This window comes from Podarcis gaigeae, assembly GCF_964106915.1.
Source record: "Podarcis gaigeae genome assembly, chromosome: 3".
Taxonomy (NCBI): Eukaryota; Metazoa; Chordata; class Lepidosauria; order Squamata; family Lacertidae; genus Podarcis; species Podarcis gaigeae.
In genome coordinates this window covers 74,914,516-74,935,115 of record NC_139680.1, presented here as the reverse complement: position 1 = coordinate 74,935,115, position 20,600 = coordinate 74,914,516, and the positions used below count along the sequence as shown (strand labels likewise).

The 20,600-nt window shown below is 42.4% G+C and overlaps 1 protein-coding gene across 8 annotated transcripts in view; it reads right to left on the bottom strand.

The window, feature by feature from the left end:
- Positions 1-20,600, bottom strand: part of DISC1 (DISC1 scaffold protein) — a 149,302-nt gene extending 128,702 nt beyond the window's left edge. The window contains exons 1-4 of one of the 8 annotated variants that reach the window (XM_083732267.1): positions 20,114-20,600; positions 19,200-19,341; positions 17,567-17,670; positions 1,021-2,057 (exon numbers count right to left, since the gene is read on the bottom strand). In XM_083732267.1, coding sequence (XP_083588393.1) covers positions 1,021-2,057; positions 17,567-17,633 — 1,104 coding nt within the window. In that variant the 5' untranslated portion in view covers positions 17,634-17,670; positions 19,200-19,341; positions 20,114-20,600. Of the gene's footprint in view, positions 1-1,020; positions 2,058-5,090; positions 5,244-17,566; positions 17,671-19,199; positions 19,342-19,692; positions 20,089-20,113 lie in introns of those variants that run through there. The other 7 variants (XM_083732261.1, XM_083732265.1, XM_083732262.1 and 4 more) reach the window with 7 other exon arrangements.

The window sequence follows — 20,600 nt, the reverse complement described above, 5'->3', positions numbered from 1 at the left end:
CAGTATTTCTATGAATCTTTATTTTCTATTGAATTCAAATCTATATATGATCATAACATTTCAAGTGTGTCAATTATGACACACTTAACTAGAAAATTTCTAAGGATACTTATGTCTTATAGATTTCAAAAGCAGGACAGAGCAGGCATCGAGATATTAGAAGAGCATTTCACAAGCTGTCAAATGAGACAGGTTTCATGTTTGATAATATCCATTCACATGCAAATCTGAAAGCACAAATACAGAACAAACTCTGAATTCCGTCTCCTGCCTTTCATGCTTCAGCCAAGAAATATGACGTCAAATAGTAATAATTCTACCTAATTTTAAAATAAGCCTGAAACCATTAAGACTAAGCAGTGAGCTAAGAACCAATAACCCAAGGGGAAAGACCTCTGTGAAAGAGGATGGAAGTGGCATGGAGGGAGCTATGGGGAGCATAAACAGGGAAAACCTAATGGCAAATGACACTGTGTTGGTTGGCTGTTTATGTATTGTCAAAAAAGGGAGCGGGGAGGAAATACACTACTAAAAGAGAGGGCATCACATTGAATAATATTTATATGTATAGAGGCAAATAATATGATAGAAATGGAAATACACCTCACCACAGCAGGAAAGACTGTGGCCTGGTGATCTGTGTGTCTGTCCAGTCTGCTTTCCCAGCTGCTACCTGCTGGTGGCAACTTCAAGGTCCCTTTTAAACTGGAGTTGGGCAGAAAGGGACTGGAGTTGACAGAAAGGGAGTAGGTAACGTAGGAATTTTTGAAAGAGAGGAGAATGCGCACTAAGGAACTAAAGGACCAATATGATGGAGGAAACACTACAGGGCATGATGGGGCTGAATTTTGCATGTTGATTAGAACTAGCCACAACAGTTCCATACCATAACCATATTTTCCAATCCACACTACAAATGCCACCAATAAGTGCAACAACTGCTTCCTGTCTTGTACAACAAGCTGTGGATTTGATTTCAAATTCCTATAACACAAAACAGGAATGAGGGAAAACGCTAACCTTTAATATACTTTGGTTGCCCAGCAAGCAGTCCTGTAGCACTGGCTCATATTTCTTCATCAGGGAATCCCAGCTGTGATCGCTAACAGTGTTACTACTTTCATAGCCTGAGGTCACAGAAGAACCAGCAGATGCTGCTTCCAAAGACTCAGTTGAACAGGAAAATGCAGCATTCGAATGTGAAAGTGAGTGTGATTCGCAATCCAGCACTTTATCATCTTCTGCAGTCTCCCTTGGGCACTTGTGGTCTTTGCTACACAGAGAGATGGATGAAGCCCATAGTTCTTTCCCTGAAGTTCCTTGTCCCTCCCAAGGTACATGCAAATTAACGTTTTCTGCTCTTCCTGTTTTGCATGTTTGCCAAGCTTCTTTAGGCTCTCTACAATCTACTGGGCCTCCAATGCCGTTTGTTTCACAAGCTGAATTTAGCGAGAGCTGTATGAAGCTAAAACTTGAATTAAAGTGATCCTGAGGACTGAAAGAGCTACAAGGCATGTCCTTGCTTTCAGATTCCTGGTTGTTGTTCTCTTCCTTCTGATCCAAAGCATGCATTCTTTCCTTCTCCTGTGTTCCACCAGGAAAAGCAGTCTCCTTCACAGAGTCAAGCAAATTAGTCTGCTTTGAGGATGAGATGGATGCAGGCAACAGATCTCTTTTATAGATGGCAACCACAGGACAAACAGATTGAATTAGATCTTCTGATTGCTGTACTCCGAAATCAGCCAGGGGTCTGAGACTCTCTGCTTTATTTCCAGCAGTAGGCGATCCAGTTGCCACATCTGGGGAAACCGAGGGACTGTTTACACAAGCATTACAATGTAATGTATCATTTTTGCATCGCCTCTTCATAAAGCAATTTTTAAATTCTCTGTAGTGTTTTCTGCCATTATGCTCAAGCCCTTTGGGGCCGAAGGGTTCACAGTCAGAAAGAGGCTGTAATCCTATCTGCTGCAGCACTTCTGTTCTCATGTATCCTGGCCTCTTCACCACCCTCTTTTTGTGAAAAGAGCCCGCAGGCAGTGAGCCATCCTGGACCTCTAAAATAAAGAAAATGACAAAAGGGTCACAGCAATATTTTGCCTTGTAAGGGAACAGCTTCTGGAGAAAATTACTTCCCTGAAATATATACATAGGCTTAGCTTTTAGCAACATAATGCTGCTGAGAAGTAGAAACTAAGGGGCTGGCATCTGGTATAACACAAATTTCAATAGCCCATGTATTATTCCATCCATTCAACTGGTTTGTGCCCACATTTCTCAACACATTCTCCTACTTTTCCCAGGTTTGTAATTTCACCACTTTTGTCAATCTATTTAAATGTGTGCACATTTGAAGTTGCACATTTGAAGTTGCTCACTATTTAAGCAATGAACCTGGATTTTAGAGAGAACAATGCAGATAGAAGGCAAAGAACCAGCCAGACTGGTTTAAAGCTGGCTAGGTAGCACTCTTATTCAGATGACACCTATCAACCTAGAATCTAGAGATAACAAAAGTTATTATGCGGAATATATATCTGAAATGTTTTATATAAAAAGATAGACTTAAGAGACTGCTATCATTCACTCTAACCATTTGGCTGACATATTTGGCTTATAAATCTTGGGATTATGCACATTATCTATTATGTGTATAGATCTGTATCTGAATAGACAGGCACAGCCCTTGCATATGAGATCACGGATTTTGAATTTCATTCCATCCCTAGATACAGGGACAAGATGTACGTACGCATGTCTAAGTGTACATTATGTCAGCCATTCAAAGTGATTGGCACATGGACAGCTAACTGATTGACCCATTCATGCCCTAGAACCCCTGTTTTTAAAAGCATTTAACTAGGGCATTGAGTTTTAATTTCCCCAAATTTTATAATGTTTTAAATTGTTTAAATTATTTTATTGTTTTAATGTATTGCAAATTGCATTGGGGGCCCAAAAACTGCCTAGTAATGCACATATAAATAAACTCTTGCAGAGTACCCTTCTCCCCACCATGATCAGTGGAATGTCTGACAATGTCTGCTGGTTATTCTAACCCTGCACACATTACTGTATTAACTCCTTGTACTCCATTGACAAAGGCACAGGCACACAGCCCTGGTGTGACGTTGTGATGGATAACCCTCTTCCCCCGCTCCTCCCACCCCTTTTTGTTCATGCCCTTTGAAGGCTGAATGACAGTTCTTTTCTCTCCACCTGTACTGTCCCTCACATTGAAAATTTAGCAATAAGATTCAGACTGCCTGCTGTTAATGTGAAGAATAATAGCAGCTGGACCATTTTCCTATTGCCTATTTCCGATTGTAAGCTCCTTGGGGTAGGGACCTGTCATATTAGTTCCTTGCAAAGCACCATGGACATAGATGGCACCATATCACAGAGTGCTTCTGTTCCATTTACAATCACAGAAATTCTTCTGTGTGCCATAATCCAGCTGCATTTCACATTCAATTCCAATTTTCAACTTTAGCTTCAGACCTGTTTTCATGGCCTGTTTTTATTTTCAAACATTAAACTTTTATGGTCTACATAAGTGCTTCCACACATTTTGAGCCTAGTATGGCTTTACGGATAAGTATCTAGCTGTACTCCAACACATAAGGAATATATAAACCAGTTTCTATCAAAGACCTTGCCACCATTTTTAGGGCCAATACTTTCCCAAACCCTCTGAATATATGAAAAACAAAACTGTTGTGTTCTGAGAGAACCACTGGTTCAATTACCCCAGTGTTGTGCATTCCAACTAGCAGTATCTCTCCAGGGTCCAAATCAATGCCTTTTGCAAAAAGCTTTCTCCATCTGAGATATTTCTGAGATGTTTTGCCCCTTTGAGGTCTTTCCAACTGGCCAATGACTTCGCCTTGGTCCCCAAGTCACTGCCAAATACCCCAAACCCCAGTGAGAATCACTCAGACATAGGAGCCAACTCCTAGGGGCTGAGGTCTCTTTGTACACACACCCCATTGAGGGTATTGAGGTGGCCAGCCCCCACCCAAATTTGATTGCCATTCAAATAGTGTGTGCGTGCGCCACACCTTTGGATCAATTATGTGGAGTGGGGCTAACCTGCTCCCCCAATATTTTATTCAAGTTGGCACCCCTACACTCAGATAGCTCCAAGCTAGCACACACTCATGCCCAACCAGCCCCAATGCTCCCTAATTCCAGATCTACTGTCACACCAACTCACTCCCCTTCTCCCTGAAGCCCCCATTCCAATAAAATCTGAGTCCCTCTGCAACTCCTCCCTTTAACTGCTGCAATTACCACCACAGAACCCAGCCTTATGTTTACCTTGCCAGTCTGGAACCAACAACTAGGATGCCCCTATTTTCATCAGAGAAGTGTTGGAGGGTATGCAACTATAAGAAACAGCGAGTGAGAGAATACAAAATAAAATACATGCTTTCTCCCATCTTTCTCCTCCCTGATAGCAGAACTATGGCAGGAAAGAACAGCCCATTTGAATATGTGTTTGTTGCTTTTAAAGAGAATACACCTATCAATTTCACAGTTTTGCAAAGTCTTCAAATATAAGCCTTCAAGGATGGCACCACCCAGTGAAGCAAGGAGGCACTGAACTACACCAAGTCAAGTCATAAAATGAACTGATTAATATTTGTTTGTTTTTCAAATCTGCATCACCTTGCTGCACAAAGCAAGGTTACAAAGGCGGAAATACCACCTGTTCATTTAAACACACCCACATACACAGAGTGCAAAATTTAAAAGCAATATATACCGTTGCTGTGATATATCATTAAATGATAGCTTCTTGTAAGACTGAAAAATCCTTTGCTGCTTTCAGTCCCCTTGAACATGTCTTTAAATGGCACACTACAGTAGAGAAGTGCATATTCAGAAAGCAGCGACACTGCACACTTTTGGAAACAGGAGAAACACCAGCTGGCAAGTTGCTTCCTGTTATTCACATTACTCTAAACTAGAGGAAAGATCCTTCTTGTAAGTTTCCTATTCCCAGAAGATACCATCTGCTGCAAGTAGTCATGGTTTAACTTTAAGCAAGCCACTTAAACTGTTTGGGTTAAAGAACAACATTTTACCTTGCTGATCAGAGTTCTAGTAGAAAACAACACTAGGAGTAGATTTGCATCATTTCAGATGCAAACTCTCTCCCCACCTCCATGGGCTTCCGAAACAGTGATCCATGGACCACCAGTGATCTGTAAGCTACATTCAGGTGGTCCACAACCTATCTGTAAAAATGCAATTAAAAATCCTAACAGCAAATAGCACAGCACATTACAATTGCTACCACAGGCAGAAAAAAATCACTAAGTGGCATTCCAAGACCCTCAGCAATTTTCAAGCAGACTGAGGAAATTTTGGGGGGAACCACTGATCTACCCTGTAGGATTTTTTTATCCAGTTCAGCTTCCAATGCTTCCACAGGGGGGATGCACCAAAAATGTACACCTAATCTTCTGAAAGGGAGGCGGGTGGCGCTGTGGGTAAAACCTTAGCGCCTAGGGCTTGCCGATCGCATGGTGGGCGGTTCGAATCCCCATGGCGGGGTGAGCTCCTGTCTTTCGGTCCCAGCTCCTGCCCACCTAGCAGTTCGAAAGCACCCCTAAGTGCAAGTAGATAAATAGGTACCGCTTTATAGCGGGAAGGTAAACAGCGTTTCCGTGTGCTGCGATGGTGCTGGCTCGCCAGAGCAGCTTTGTCACGCTGGCCACGTGACCCAGAAGTGTCTCCGGACAGCGCTGGCCCCTGGCCTCTTAAGTGAGATGGGCGCACAACCCTAGAGTCGGACACGACTGGCCTGCACGGGCAGGGGTACCTTTAATCTTCTGGAAGAAAGTACCAGAGAAGGCATAAACTGACACAGAACTAAAGGTTTTTTAAAAAGAAAAAAGAAAAAATGCTTTATTGGTTTTAAAAACAAAACAAGTAGAAAACAAAACAATATGCAACGATCAACAAAAGGCAATCCAAAATCAACACTCATTACAAAAAATTAAAAGATTGAATTCACATGTCACGAATTCTGACGTGACTTCCAATCCCCACATTGTGGTTCCTGAATTACATTACAACTGTGCACTTAGCGTTCTCTCTCATAGATTGTTCAGTTGTGTAAATTTTGTAAAATTCTCTTATTTTATGCAGAAGTCAATCCAGGCCTGCCAAAGAATTTAGATTATTACAATGTTCTTTTAGATATTCTCTGTAAATATTCCACTCTTTATTAAATTTTTGTTCTGTATGGTCTTGGAATCTTGCTGTTAATCTTGCTAGCTCTGCATATTCTAACGTTTTATTCAGCCGGTCTAATTTTGAGGGAGTAGAATCTCCTTTCCATACCTTAGCAATCAGAATTCTTGTTGCTGCTACTGCATACATAAAACGTTTCCTTACCCTTTTTGGAATTTCATTGCTCATTATACGTAAGGCTTAAGGCTTCTTAGGGAAGAAACATTTAAACATTTTTTTTAAGTTCGTTATATATTGTTTCCCCAAATTCCCTGGTTTTTTTGCAGTTCCACTACATATGGAGCATAGTGCTTTCTGCCTCCCTGCATCTCCAGCAGATGTTTAACCTAGATTTATACATTTTGGACAGTTTTCCAGGTGTTAAGTACTATCTGTAGAGCATTTTCATGAAATTCTCTTTCTAATCGCAGCACACAGTGAATTTCAGGTCCTCCCTCCACAACCTTTCCCATGATTCCATTTGGATGTTGTAACCAAAATCTCTGGTGCTGGAGGAGACTCTTGAGAGTCCCATGGACTGCAAGAAGATCAAACCTATGCATTCTTAAGGAAATCAGCCCTGAGTGGTCACTGGAAGGACAGATCCTAAAGCTGAGGCTCCAATACTTTGGCCAACTCATGAGAAGAGAAGACTCCCTGGAAAAGACCCTGATGATGGGAAAGATGGAGGACACAATGAGAAGGGGATGACAGAGGACGAGATGGTTGGACAGTGTTCTCGAAGCTACCAGCTTGAGTTTGACCAAACTAAGGGAGGCAGTGGAATACAGGAGTGCCTGGCATGCTCTGGTCCATGGGGTCACAAAGAGTCGGACACGACTAAACAACAAACCCAAATCTCTGGTCCATTGTACCATAACAGATTTTTCTTCTTCTTCCTTGACCTCTCACCTGACTTATGGCTTTGCTCATGGGTAGACAAACTAAGGCCCGGGGGCCGGATCTGGCTCAATCACCTTCTAAATACGGCCTGCAGACGGTCTGGGAATCAGCATCTTTTTACATGAGTAGAATGTGTGCTTTTATTTAAAATGCATCACTGGGTTATTTGTGGGGCCTGCCTAGTGTTTTTACATGAATAGAATGTAAACTGTAGACTGTAGTTCAATTTTCTACTTCACACATGCCCCACAAATTAAGAAGACCAACCCTGTATGTGTATTTTTTATATCACTTTGTACTGCATTTACTGCACAGGTGTATGTCCAATAAAAACGGCTGGAAAAAGATTCCAGTCCTGCGCTCAATGATTTGGTCTGATTCACTGACAATCCTAAGCAGAAGATACAGTGGTGCCTCGCAAGACGAAATTAATTCGTTCCGCGAGTTTTTTCGTCTAGCGAATTTTTCGTCTTGCGAAGCACGAAATCCCATAGGAATGCATTGAAAATCAATTAATGCGTTCCTATGGTCAAAAAAAGTCCAAACAAAGCCAAATTTGGTACAACAAGAGTTTATTAAGTGCTCTTTAAAGTCACACATACTGTAAAGAGCATTTCAAAATTCAAACCCAGATTTTTTTTAAAAAAAAACCAACATGGCCCAATGGTCACAGAAAATCAAAAAAAATTTTTAAAAAACCACAAGTTCCCAGATTCTCTTAAACCCCCCCCAACACCAAGTCCTTGAATCCCAAACACCCCAACCCAAAATCCAAAAACCCCCCAGAAGTTTTAAAAGTTTAACTTACCAAATGGATGCAAAAGAAGTTCTGGAAAAGTTTTGGGAAAGCTTCAAAAATGAGCAAAGTCTGAGAAAAGGCTACCAAACCGCGTGCTAACAGTTGCTCCTCGAAGTCAAGTCGCAACTGCAGCTGTTCAAGCAAAGCACCCTTGGTTTTAACGGTTTTAAGACAAAGGAAACAAAGTCGCAAGACGTTTCCGTCTTGCGAGGCACGCCCATAGGGAAATTCGTCTTGCGAAGCGACGCAAAAACCGAAAAACCCTTTCGTCTAGCGAGTTTTTCGTCTTGCGAGGCATTCGTCTTGCGGGGCACCACTGTAGCTTGAAAATTTAGGTCTCTAATTTACTTCAAAGTAAGCTCTGTTAGGTTAAGTCAAACTTGCTGGAGTTAGGCTACTTGTATACAAAATGGTTTTTGTTGAAACTCAATATACTTTAACGGGCAGCATTACCTGGTAGAATGTGATGTCTTGTATTACTGTCGCCTTTGAGGAACTATTTAATAAGTCACTCATGTCTCAAGCTATTGGCTGAAAGACAAATCTTTGGCCTCAACGCCACTCGCTTCTGTCAAAACACCTGGTGAGGGCTTCAGTATACGACTCATCAGGCAGATAAAAGGCAGCACGACAACACGCCAACAGAGGCCAATTTAAGAAGCAAGCACAGTTTGAGTGTTCCAGCTGAACTATTTGAATTTTTAATTTCACCAGGGGAATATATTGCAAATTAAGTGTCTGACACACAGTCCATTTGGAATGAGAATTGAGTTTACTGAAATAGAAAGCAATCTTCTCCTAGCAACTCAGTAGTGATTGCCTATAATGAGAATAAGACAACAAACACTGAAGCTGCCATTTCAGGTCAATAAGTCAGATATGTCCAAAATTTGGCCATTCAATTTAATAAAATTCTGGATTGTGACTGATCTCTAGCTATCCCAATTATACCACTGTGGCTGTTCCAATATATTTACTGCATATTCAAAACTACAATATAATGTAATGTAATGCACAGGATCACATAAGATCACATAGCAGAATCAGGACATGTTATCCAGATACTTAGAGAATGGAAGGAAGGCAGAGAAAGGAGCACTGCATTTGCAAAACTATTTAAGGTGCACTAATTACTCTTTAAGATGCTTCCCCCCCCCCCCCCATGGCATAATTCACAGAAGGAATTTCCTACTGATTGGGCTCACAATCATGATACTAAAATAGTACTATACTGTCAGATATTACAGGGGTTTATTCTCTCCCTATTCCCTTCCCACCAAAGCTCAAAACATACATACCCATCTTAAGCATATTTAAAATGAAATTATTCCACTGTTAACTACTTGTGAGAGCTGGTTAGGGAAATTGATTTCAGGTTAAAGACAGAGACCAGCATAAAGTTGATGGAAAACTGATCCTCAAACACCCAGATACAGTTTTTAAAAATACTGGTACATAAAATTATTTTGAACACATTCTCAAATCTGGAATGAGTAATCTTTTGGAAATTGTAAGAACTTGATAACAACACCTTTCAATATGTTATGCAGCAAATTTTAAAAGTTCTATTTTTCTGCTGGATTTTATTGAAAGCCAGTATTCTAATATTAATTTATACTGAAGGACAGAATATAAATTCACAAAATAAACAACGAGAAAAATCAATGAGATATTTTAAAGTTGCTAACAGCCCATCGATTCCTAAGGCTGAAATCCTACACAGGAGGGGAGAGGCCCCACCCACCTCAATTACATATGAAAACAAAGTTCACCACAGCCAATCACAAACAAACAACCACACCCTAGGCCAACCCCAACCTCTCTCACCACCAAAGAAACACAAGCGAATAGTGAAGAGAAACCGCACAAGCGACCCTGACACAAAACCCCACACATACATTAAGTAAAATAGTAACATCGCCACCCGGCTCCACCCCCACTCACCATGGCCCCCTCCACCTCTTCCCCCCTTTTCTTCCTAATGTAACACTAATGCAGGCATAGGCAAACTCGGCCCTCCAGATGTTTTCGGACTACAACTCCCATCATCCCTAGCTAACAGGACCAATGGTCAGGGATAGTGGGAATTGTAGACCCAAAACACCTGGAGGGCCGAGTTTGCCTATGCCTGCACTAATGTCTCAACAAATGAAACTGATCTGTAGAAAATGTAACTTGAGAAAAGAGACATTGCACATACTTTTGTAAACCAAGAAATCTTTAATAAAAAAATATATTAAAAAAAAAACACCCATGAGGGGTGAGACACTTTTCTCAGGTGGTGCCATCAGGGGCTGGGCTGAGAAAGTACTCAGAGGCAGCTGTGCTGCTTTCAATGCCACCACCCATCCCTTCTGCCCATCCCTATCTGTTCTCTGCTAGACTTTGGAAGGGCCCACTGGAAGGCCCCTTGCTCAAGACCCTTTCAAACCAAATGTTTTTTTTTTAATCAGATCATTTTTATTCTTGTGTTTCAGCTACATTCATACACCTCTTGAAAAGTAACCTGGTTTAAAATTTAACATGAATTTAAATACAGAATAAACACACTTCTCTCAAAACTGTCTATATGACCCTGAGTTAATGCTTGTGTTTTTCCCCATGTAAATGAATTAACCAAATGGAAAATTGCTTGACCTTTCAGATCAAGCATTATTAATATGACACAGTAGGTCATTATCTTATTTATTATTGTGCAAAAAATGAATTGACCCTGTCAACCAAACAGCATGGACATTCACTTTCCAAGTCACTGAAAAACATTGTTCTTTCTAGTTACTATCAGTGCTCTGAGCACCCTGCTAGAGAGTTTGGACTTGTGACAGAGGCTTCTGGTATCCCAGTGGAGTTTTAGATATTTCCATTTGAACAAACAGAAACACAAAAAACCTCTTCTGAACTCAAGGGGAGCTTCAAAAGCAGCTAATCATGCAGCATGGTTGCCAGCTTTTTGAGGAAGTACAATCCTAAAAATCCCCTTGGACTCACAGAACTAGAGCATGATAATATTCTCTTGATCTTCACTTCACCAAGAACTGCTCCATCTCTGACATCTCAGCTGTAGATGTCTAATTGTGATAGTATGTTCTTTAACATTACCAATATTGTAACCCTTTCTCTGTCCTCTCGGCAAAAATACTGTTGCACAACCTAGTCATCTTTCACCTTGACTGCTGCAATCTTCTGTCTAGCCTTCCATTGCCCTATCACCTCTATCTACCACCCTGCTGCCAAAATTATTTGCCTCTACTGTCACTATAACTATGCAATGTCCCTTTATAAATCCCTGCACTGTTTTCCTGTCTGCTCCCAGATCTTGTACAACCATTTCATCATTGCCTTCAAAATTCTTCAAGGTTCTCCAACATCCAGCTGCCCTTAATTTCTTAAACAAAAAAATGGTGATGGCTCCCTAAGTGGATCAGCTTGAACAATAAACATCAGGAGCATGTGTTGTCGCTGCTGCTATTGTAGGGAGCGGGTGGGTTGTTTTGTGTATTTTTTATATTAGCTGTGTGTGTTTTTCTGTGAACATGTTTGCAGTATAATGTATTTTTATATATGTTTAAAATATCTTGTAAGCATCTGGAGACCTTGTGTGCGACAAGTGTCTGACATATTTCATAACAAACAAGTCAAACAAGTATACAGCCTTCAAAAATATCTAAAATTGTGGACTAGTACCAGTTGCCACAAGAAGACGCCATTTGTATCTAAATATTGAATACAAGGTAAAGGTAAAGGGAACCCTGACCATTAGGTCAGTTGTGACCGACGCTGGGGTTGCGGAGCTCATCTCGCTTTATTGGCCGAGGGAGCCGGCGTACAGCTTCCGGGTCATGTGGCCAGCATGACAAAGCCGCTTCTGGCAAACCAGAGCAGCACACGGAAATGCCGTTTACCTTCCCGCCAGAGCGGTACCTATTTATCTACTTGCACTCTGACGTGCTTTCGAACTGCTAGGTTGGCAGGAGCAGGGACCGAGCAATGGGAGCTCACCCTGTCACGGGGATTCGAACCACCGACCTTCTGATCGGCAAGTCCTAGGCTCTGTGGTTTAACCCACAGTGCCACCCGCGTCCCTATTGAATACAAAGGCTATGTCAAAACGATTTGGTCTTTTAGATGTATCTAGAAGTTTAATTAAAAATGAAGGCATTGAGGATGAAAGAGCATCTATCATGCAAAAATATTGTATTTATCACAAGCATTCAGCCCAACAATCTTTCCAAGAAGGAAGCCATTTTGCCTGAAGCAGAAGTTATATACAGTACCATGTACATGCCACCCATTGTCACTATCTAGAATCACAGAATTGTACAGTTGGAAGGGACTACGAGGGTCATCTAGTCTAACTTCCAGCAATGCAATGCTGGAATATCAACTAAAGCATCCATGACAGACAGCCATCCAACCTCTGCTTAAAATCCTCCAAGGAAGGATAATCCACCACCTTCTGAGGGAGTCTGTTCCACTGTCAAACAACTCTACATCAGAAAGCTCTTCCTGATCTATTTTCTTCTAACTTGAGGAGAAAACAAGCTTGCTCCATCTTCCATGTGACAGCCCTTTAGCTTTTTGAATATGGTTACATTATATCTCCCCTCAGTCTCCTCTTATCTAGGCTCACCATACCCAACTCCCTCAACTGTTCCTCATAAGGCTTCGTTTCCAGACCCTTGATCATCTTGGTCGCCCTCTTCTGCACATATTCCAGTTTGTCAATATCCTTCTTAAAATGCAGCACCCAGAACTGAACGAAGTACTCCAGGTGTGGTCTGACCGAGGCAGAATAGTGGTACTATTACTTTCCTATACTTCTGTTGATGCAGCCTATAATAGCATTAGCATTTATTGCTGCTGCGTCACACTGTTGACTCATTTTCTCAGATCCCTTTCTCAGATCCCTTTCCCATTTTTCTCAGATCCCTTTCACATGTACTAGTGGTAAGCCAGGTATCCCCCATCTTATATTAGTGTAGCTGGTTATTCCTGCTTAAGTGCAGAACCTTACATTTGTCCCTATTAAAATTGTTTTTGTTAGTTTGGGTCGGGAAAGACGGGATACGGACGGGAAAGACGGGATACAAATAAATTATTATTATTATTAATAATAATTATTATTATTATATTGAATCCCGATTCTGTCTTCTGCAGCATTAGCTGCCCCTTCCAGTTTGATGTCATCTGCAAATTTGATTAGCATCCCCTCAACTCCTTCGTCTAAGACATTTATAAAGATGTTGAACAACAGGCCCAGGACAGAAGCTCATGGCACCCTATTTGACACTTTTTTCCAGGATGCTGAGGAACCATTTGTGAGCACTCTTTGGGTTGAGCCAGCCAACCAGCTATAAATCCTCCTAACAACAACCTCATCCAGCCCACATTTTACCAACTTGACACCGAAATAACAACTTACCAGTAAAAAAAATTAAATCCCTATACAAGAGTATGGAACTTCAAGAATCATTAAAGAGCATAAGGAATCAATCAGCCTCAAGAACAACAAACTCAACACTTTTGTTTCCATTCCATGCAAGTTGTGATTCGAGAACCCGATCCCCGCTTGGGGAATAAAGACACGTGGACACAGTATGTAAGGTTAATGGGTAAGGAAAAGGCCACAACTTTATTGATTACAACATGTGAGAAGGTATTGGCTTAGGCATTGGACCACGGAGGAGGGGTTAACCACCAGTAGGGGGAGCCTGTTGATGCTAATACAACTATAGGCTCTCTCCTGATGTCACCGAGGGTCGTGCCATGGCCCCCCGCCACACGGGCATCGGACAGGATCCACGACCGCCGGATTCCTTTAGCGGAATACCCAAAATTGTCGGGGAAGGCGATGGCCACACCTTGCCCCCCGAAACACCAACAACACATTCCAATGCCTAACCGCCACCCGAGCCCAAAGGCTCGCCGCCAATACCCTCACAGCTGCAACCAATCCCTAAGACTATTGGATATATGTTGTTTCCCTGATCTGAAAGATGAATGCCGTCATCCCGGAATAGGGTCTGGTTGCCACTCCGGATCATCATGAGAAGAAAACGTGTGGGCAATGGCTGGGATGGCTGGCGCGGCCGCGTTTGAGCGGCAAGCCACGCCCCCGCCGAGCTTCCCTATTGGGTGCCCAACCAGGGAGGGGCGTGATGCGCCAGCCTGGAGTTGAAGCAGGGGGCGGAGCACCCCCTGCATGACGCGGGAATCGTCTCCCACTCACAACCGCTCCCCTCCTGGAGGAGGATAGGCTTTACTTGTTTACATCTGTATCATGCACGAAAAAGGGAAGCAGAAGTATTGCTGCATGCAATGTCATCAAAACAGAGGCAGGTTTCTCCAAATTTGCAAAAGCAGTGGAGGGCATGAGCCAAATACAGCAACAAGCTGACAAAGCTAATAGAATTTGGCTGGATATGCTATGACAAAAGCAAAGATGTTCAACTTGGATACCTACAATTCAATGTTATTAATCTTCCCTTGGAACCACTTTACACACTGAGGCTGCAATCCTAAAATCCCACTTACATGGCAGTAAGTCCCATCAAGCCCAATAGAGCATACTTATGCATTGGATTGGGCTGCAAGTTTATAAACATATTGAAGTTTATAAAAGCTGTCCCCATATATTAAAACTACTCAAATTTCACTTGATCCGCAAAGTGCACTCAACATCTGGCCATACAAGTTTCGGGGATTTTCCTTCTGTTTGGTAAACACACAATGGCAATTTCCTTATTCTTCGTTAGTAAGTATTTATTCAGGATAGAATAGTATCTGCATTTATTTAAAAGTAAGCTCCCACTGAATTCAGTTGGACTTACTTCTAAGTAAGCATGCAGAGGATCAGACTGTTAATCGCTCATATAAATAAAATTCTTCAGCCAAGCAATATTTGGCTATGGAAGTGTCCAAAAAAACAAAGCATAATGTCATTTACTGAATCAGACATCTGATCGGGTGATGGCTACTTAATAAAGTATCTGTCCGACTTAAGGACTTCCTGGGCTTCTTCAGCTGAAGAGACAAAGAAGTCTATTGATAGAGATCTTTTTTAAAAAAAATTCCAGTGAAACAGTGTAGGCATTATATTGGAACTGAAAGCCTTTTGACTCTCTGGGGGACTATGAATAAAACTGAAAAGGGAACACCCAAAGGAGGCTTTAAAATGGGTTCCAAAGACTTCACTATTTAAAGAATTCTTCTCTTGGCAAAGATGGTTCACATGACTACACAAAAACAAACAGGAAGATGTGTAAAAGCTCCTACAGTTTCTTGATGTTTTGAGAAGATATGAGTAAAGATTTGCTGCGACTGCACTGCATCAAAGTCTTCATGAATATTTGCACTGTTTTTATTTTACTATTATTTTTGTTTAATTCATTATGTTTTTCCATAATAGGTATAACATGTGATCACGTTTCTCTTCTACACACAAAATCCAAATAAATATGCAAGATATTTAAAACAGAAAATATGATGCAGACACATATCCACTCAGAATAATCGTAAGGTTAGAATGCCCTCTGTAGGATTAAAACAGATGGTGAATTTCTTCAGATAAACTAGTTACCTCATACAGTGCAACAAGAAATAAAGGGAAAGTGCAAGTTGTTATATGCACATGCAGTTTGAAATACACAGCAACGTGTACAGTATCCTATGCAAGTTATTGAATATTTTGTCCACATAGTAGAATGTCCACATCATCAGCCATCAGGCTAAATGTGCTAGGGATGGGATTAATGAAGGACCCTCTTTAATGTGAATGTGATAAGCAATTGATGCGGTAAAAAGGTTTTCAAACCATTTGAACAGATTTCCAAATAATTCCCAAGAAATATCCATTCTAGCTACCGTATTTTTCGCTCTATAAGACGCACCAGACCATAAGACGCACCTAGTTTTTGGAGGAGGAAAACAAGAAAAAAAATATTCTGAATCCCAGAAGCCAGAACAGCAAGAGGGATCGCTGCACAGCAATCCTTCTTGCTGTCCTGGCTTATGGAATAGCCGCACGCAGCCTCTCCCGGGCAGTGGGAGGAAGGCTCCCCCAAGAGCCGCACTCCCTTTAAAGAGCGCACAGAGTGTGTGCGGCTCTTGGGGGCTTTTCCCCGAGGAGGGAGGGCAGCCCTTGTTGTTGTTGTTGTTGTTGTTGTTGTTGTTGTAAAAGCTGTTCAACAGGGGAAAAGACTACCTTGGAAGGTAGTAGACTCTCCTTTGCTTGGGATTTCTTAAACAGAGGTTGAATGGCCATCTGCCAGGGATTCTTTAGTTTTCTGCTTTGCAAGGGACCCTTGGGGTACCTTCCAATTCTGTGATTCTATGATTGTGGAAGAGGGCTGTATTTTTAAAGGCACTCTTTACATAAAAAATGTAAGTGGTCTAAGTATCACATAATCCACCAGCAAAAAATCAGAAGAGGAAATAAAATGCACTTCTCTAATTAATGTGAAGAAGTTTGAGAAGAGAACAAATAGGAAGGAAATTATTTTAGTGTGGGCATTGGGGTATCACTGTACTACATGACCACAAAAAACACAGTAGCTGGCTAAAGCTGACTAGTTTCAATGCACTTAAACAACCTTCACTCTGTGCTGAAGAGCAGCCCTTGTCTTGTTTGAGAAAATACTTTGCAACTATTTCAATACTGAAATGATTGTACAACTTTTATGTGTGAGCGAACGCATGCAGTGACATTTCCATGCAATTAGCAATCTATGGATTAACATACAGAGGTACGAATTATCATGTGAAAAGGACATATACAAAACTTCAGAAAAGTCCACTAGGTATTACAGCTATCAAAAATGGGCAACTTGTAATTCATAGAAACAACAGAAGCATTTAAGGAACACCAGAACGTATCAGTCTCCAAAAGCCTATGCTGTAATAAATTTGTTATATCTTAAAATTGCCACAGGAGTCTGGAAATCACTGCATATGCCAGAAATTGTTTTCAGAAAAATATCATTGAATTTGGTGGAAAGTATATTATTTCTTGGTTGATAAGCATATTATCTGAATGTACTGACCTCTTCCAGTCTGACACAAGAGGATATACAGTGAGCTAACAATCTAGATTTTAATCAAGAGTCAGAGCTAGCTACATGAAAAATGCAAGCATAAGCTGTTCTGCCTTGCTTAGTGATCTCACAAGAAATATGGTAGGGACAGCTGAGTAGGCCTCTAAGATATCTGGGAAGATCACTTCCACAAAATTTCTCTTCTAAACTTTCCAAAGCACTATTCATACTAACAGGAGTGCCAACTTGATCCAGCGACTGTGGGTGTTCGGAGCTGTGGGTGCCATGCAGCATACATGGCCCTGGTTTTGAAATTTGTGGGTGCCCAACCCCTTCACAGGGATTTTCGTGAGTGCTTGAGCTCCCAGGGCCCCAAGGGCCTCTGCATACTAGTATTGTGCAATTTGAAGGTTCTAAGTCAGATATCTTTCTAGCTAAAAGTAGAGTCAAACAAAGCAATAAGTGTGTCAGTTCTTGTGGGTATTTATTCGCCCCCCCCCCACTGCGTTCCAGAGCTACACTTTGGATGACACAGCAAGAATCAATTTGAACCCCAAGTCATATGGCAAAAGCGTACAAACCTGCTCACCTAAACCACAATGATGAGGCACAATGATTCCACAATTGCTGGCTGCAAATGATGCCACACTCTTCATCCCAAAGTGTGTCTGAGCAGTATGTGCACATGTTCTTCTGCAGTGCAAAGAGGGATGCTTCAGAGGGATGCAACTGAGATTGGGAAACTAGTGCAGGGGGTGAAGGGTTAAATATCCTTTCCCCAGAACTGCAGCTCCAATCTAAATCCGTCTCATGATTCCTTTTAACTTTCCCCCCAAATATATATATATATATTGGAGATTGGATCATGGTTGGCCACGCTTGGTTTGCCACCTTAATTAATTTAGTTTGATCCTCAGGGACAGACAATCCATGACCCAGATCTCCCACTTTTTTTTTTGTATTTGAAGATCAGTGAAGTGGCTTTGGAGAGAAATGTTTAACTGTTTCCTCCTCCCCCTGCCCCCCCCCCAAAGCTGTTCCACCTCTAACTCTCAGTCCTTGCAAAGCTGAAGTTGGATTTACAAGGTGGAACAGACAGTAGTTACAAGATGCTTTTCTACATACTGTGTTTTTAGTACTCTGAGGAACAGCACCCCTCTTGGTTGTCAAAAAAAGAAATTTAACGACTTTCATCAGTACAATTTATGTTGCAACACTTGTGCTTTGGAACTCCATGCCTGTTGACATTAAGCAGGTGCCATCACTATACTCTCTTACACACCTGCTAAAAAGTGTTCTGTTTCATGCCTGTCCAGGCACATGTTTTCGCTATATCAGTTTTTAAAATTGTTTTACATGTTTTATTGTGTTTAACTGTTTTTTGTTTTTAGATATATATTTTTATCTTTCATTATTTTTTAAATCACAAGTGTTTACTGCTCTGGGCACCTTTGGGAGCAAGTGTGGGCCATTAAATAAACAAATCCTTATCTATTTTTTGTTAGTTTGTTTTCTTGGTTGGAGATGGGATTGGGGAAGTTGCAAGATAAGAGTTATCAAAGCAGACAGATAAATCTTGCCCACCAATCTAGCTTCTTCAGTCTTCTGAGAGTTGGCTGCACTTGCTTCATAAAGGCTTATCTAGATTATTATTTGTTACAATAACTAAAAGAGCAAATTCCAGCATTATGACCTGTAAATTCCTTGGCAACAGGTCCAATAAGGGCTAGTTAGAAGATTGTCTTCAAACTTTAGACTTTCAGCTGATTGCTACCATTTTTGGTAGTAACAACAAAAAATGCCATAGAAACAGCAACAGATAAAAAGATATAGATATATATATAAACAACCCTAAATAACCAGGTCGGTAATCATTCCACAATTAATGAATAAATATTGAACTGGTACTTTTAGAAGTGCCACAAAATTACACACTTGTAAGGGATTGATATTTTAGACTGCCAACTCCTGCATTCTGGAACTTCCTACTAGCTGACATTACGCAGAATGCCCTATCTATACACTTTATGATGCCTGCACAAAAATGTTATAAAAACTTTGTCAATATGCGTTTTCATCTGTAACTTTCACTTATAATGATCTCATTTTTAACTTGGGACTTCTACGAATAATTTTAATGCATTCCTGGGAAACTGCTGAGTGGTCCTATTTAAAGTTAAGCAAGATAAACAAATCATTTTAAATCGACAAATACAGGTCACCTTGATATTCTGGAAACAACAACAGTCTTTACTCAGACTTCGGTTGTTTTAACCCATGTGCAACAACTGGACTCATTCTAGGTGCCTGTTTTATAGTTTTGTTTTCCATCTTGTTGCTGTTAATACTTCTGCTTTATACACGCTGTAAAATGAAATAAAAGAAACTTTGCAAAAGAAGAAGAGCACAGATCATAATAACACGTCCTGTCACAATATATGGCAGAGAAGGGGGAACTGTGGCCTCCAGATGTTGCTAGACTCCCACCTTCCCTGACCACTGGCCTTGCTGGCTGGGGCTGATGGGGGCTGTAGTCCAAGAGCCCTGGATACCCCAGGGCCCCTAGCCCCGGTATAGGGTGCAGTACAATAACTTTTACCTTCGTGTTTGTTTTTTACAATAACTTCCCTTCGTCGGATCCTCCCCCCCCCCCGCCCCATTTTTCTCTGCAGGGCTCCTATGCCTTTAACCGTTGGAAGTCAACAAGTGAGGGACCTTCCCAACTTCTGCCTCTCTAACCGAGGCGGCGACTGTTGGAGGCCCAGGAGCCCTGGCGAGGAAGGACACGGACCGGCAGCCCCCTTTAGTCTTCTTCCTCGCCTGCTGCTGCCGGGCTGCCCGAGTGACGCCTCTAGGGGCAGCGGAGACAGGGAGGGGAAAGCAGCACTGAAACTTCTCCAGAGGGAGCAAAGCCTTCCCCCTTGCTTCCCGCCGCCTGCCGCTCCCAAGGCTCTAGGGGGGTGAGGGGGAAGAGGCGGCGCTTTCCCGCTCTTCCCCGAGGAGAGAAGCGGCTCCGCCTGAGGAGAAGAATCCCGCTTCTTTTCTTCCCGCGCCCGCTGCCGGGAGTGGAGCTGAGGCGAGGAGGAACTCCGGCGTCCCCGCTGCCCCCTCAGCCCGAGAAGCGCCCAATCCTCACCGGCCTTCGGCTCCGAGCTCTCAGGGGTCCGACGCCTTAGGTCTCCTGAGGGGCCGCCGCCGCCGCTGCCGCTCCACATCCTCCTCTTCCGAGGCTGCCGTTCGTGGGCCGCCTCGGCCGCAGCCCCTTCCCCGCCCCTTCGGCGGCGGCGACTCGCATCCGCTGGAGCAGGCGGGAGCCAAGGGCTGACTGAGGCCGCCCCCTGGCCCGCTCCGGCCGGGTGGGGGGGAGAGAGCGCTCCCGGGACTTCTCGGCTCCGCCATGCTCGGACCCCCGCTCTTCCCGGGCTTTTGTGTGCCTTTTATCCAACGCAGGACGGCAAGGGAAGCTTTTTCTCTGCCCTGCGTCGTTTTGCTAGAGGTGGCTCCACCTGTTGAGCCTCTGCCTGTCGCGCAGCTCTCAAAAGCACAGAAGCCCTAAAGGTCGAAATCTCGCTCTGTTTCCCTTTGCATGCCTCAGCCAGTGCCGATTTACGTATACGCTAAAC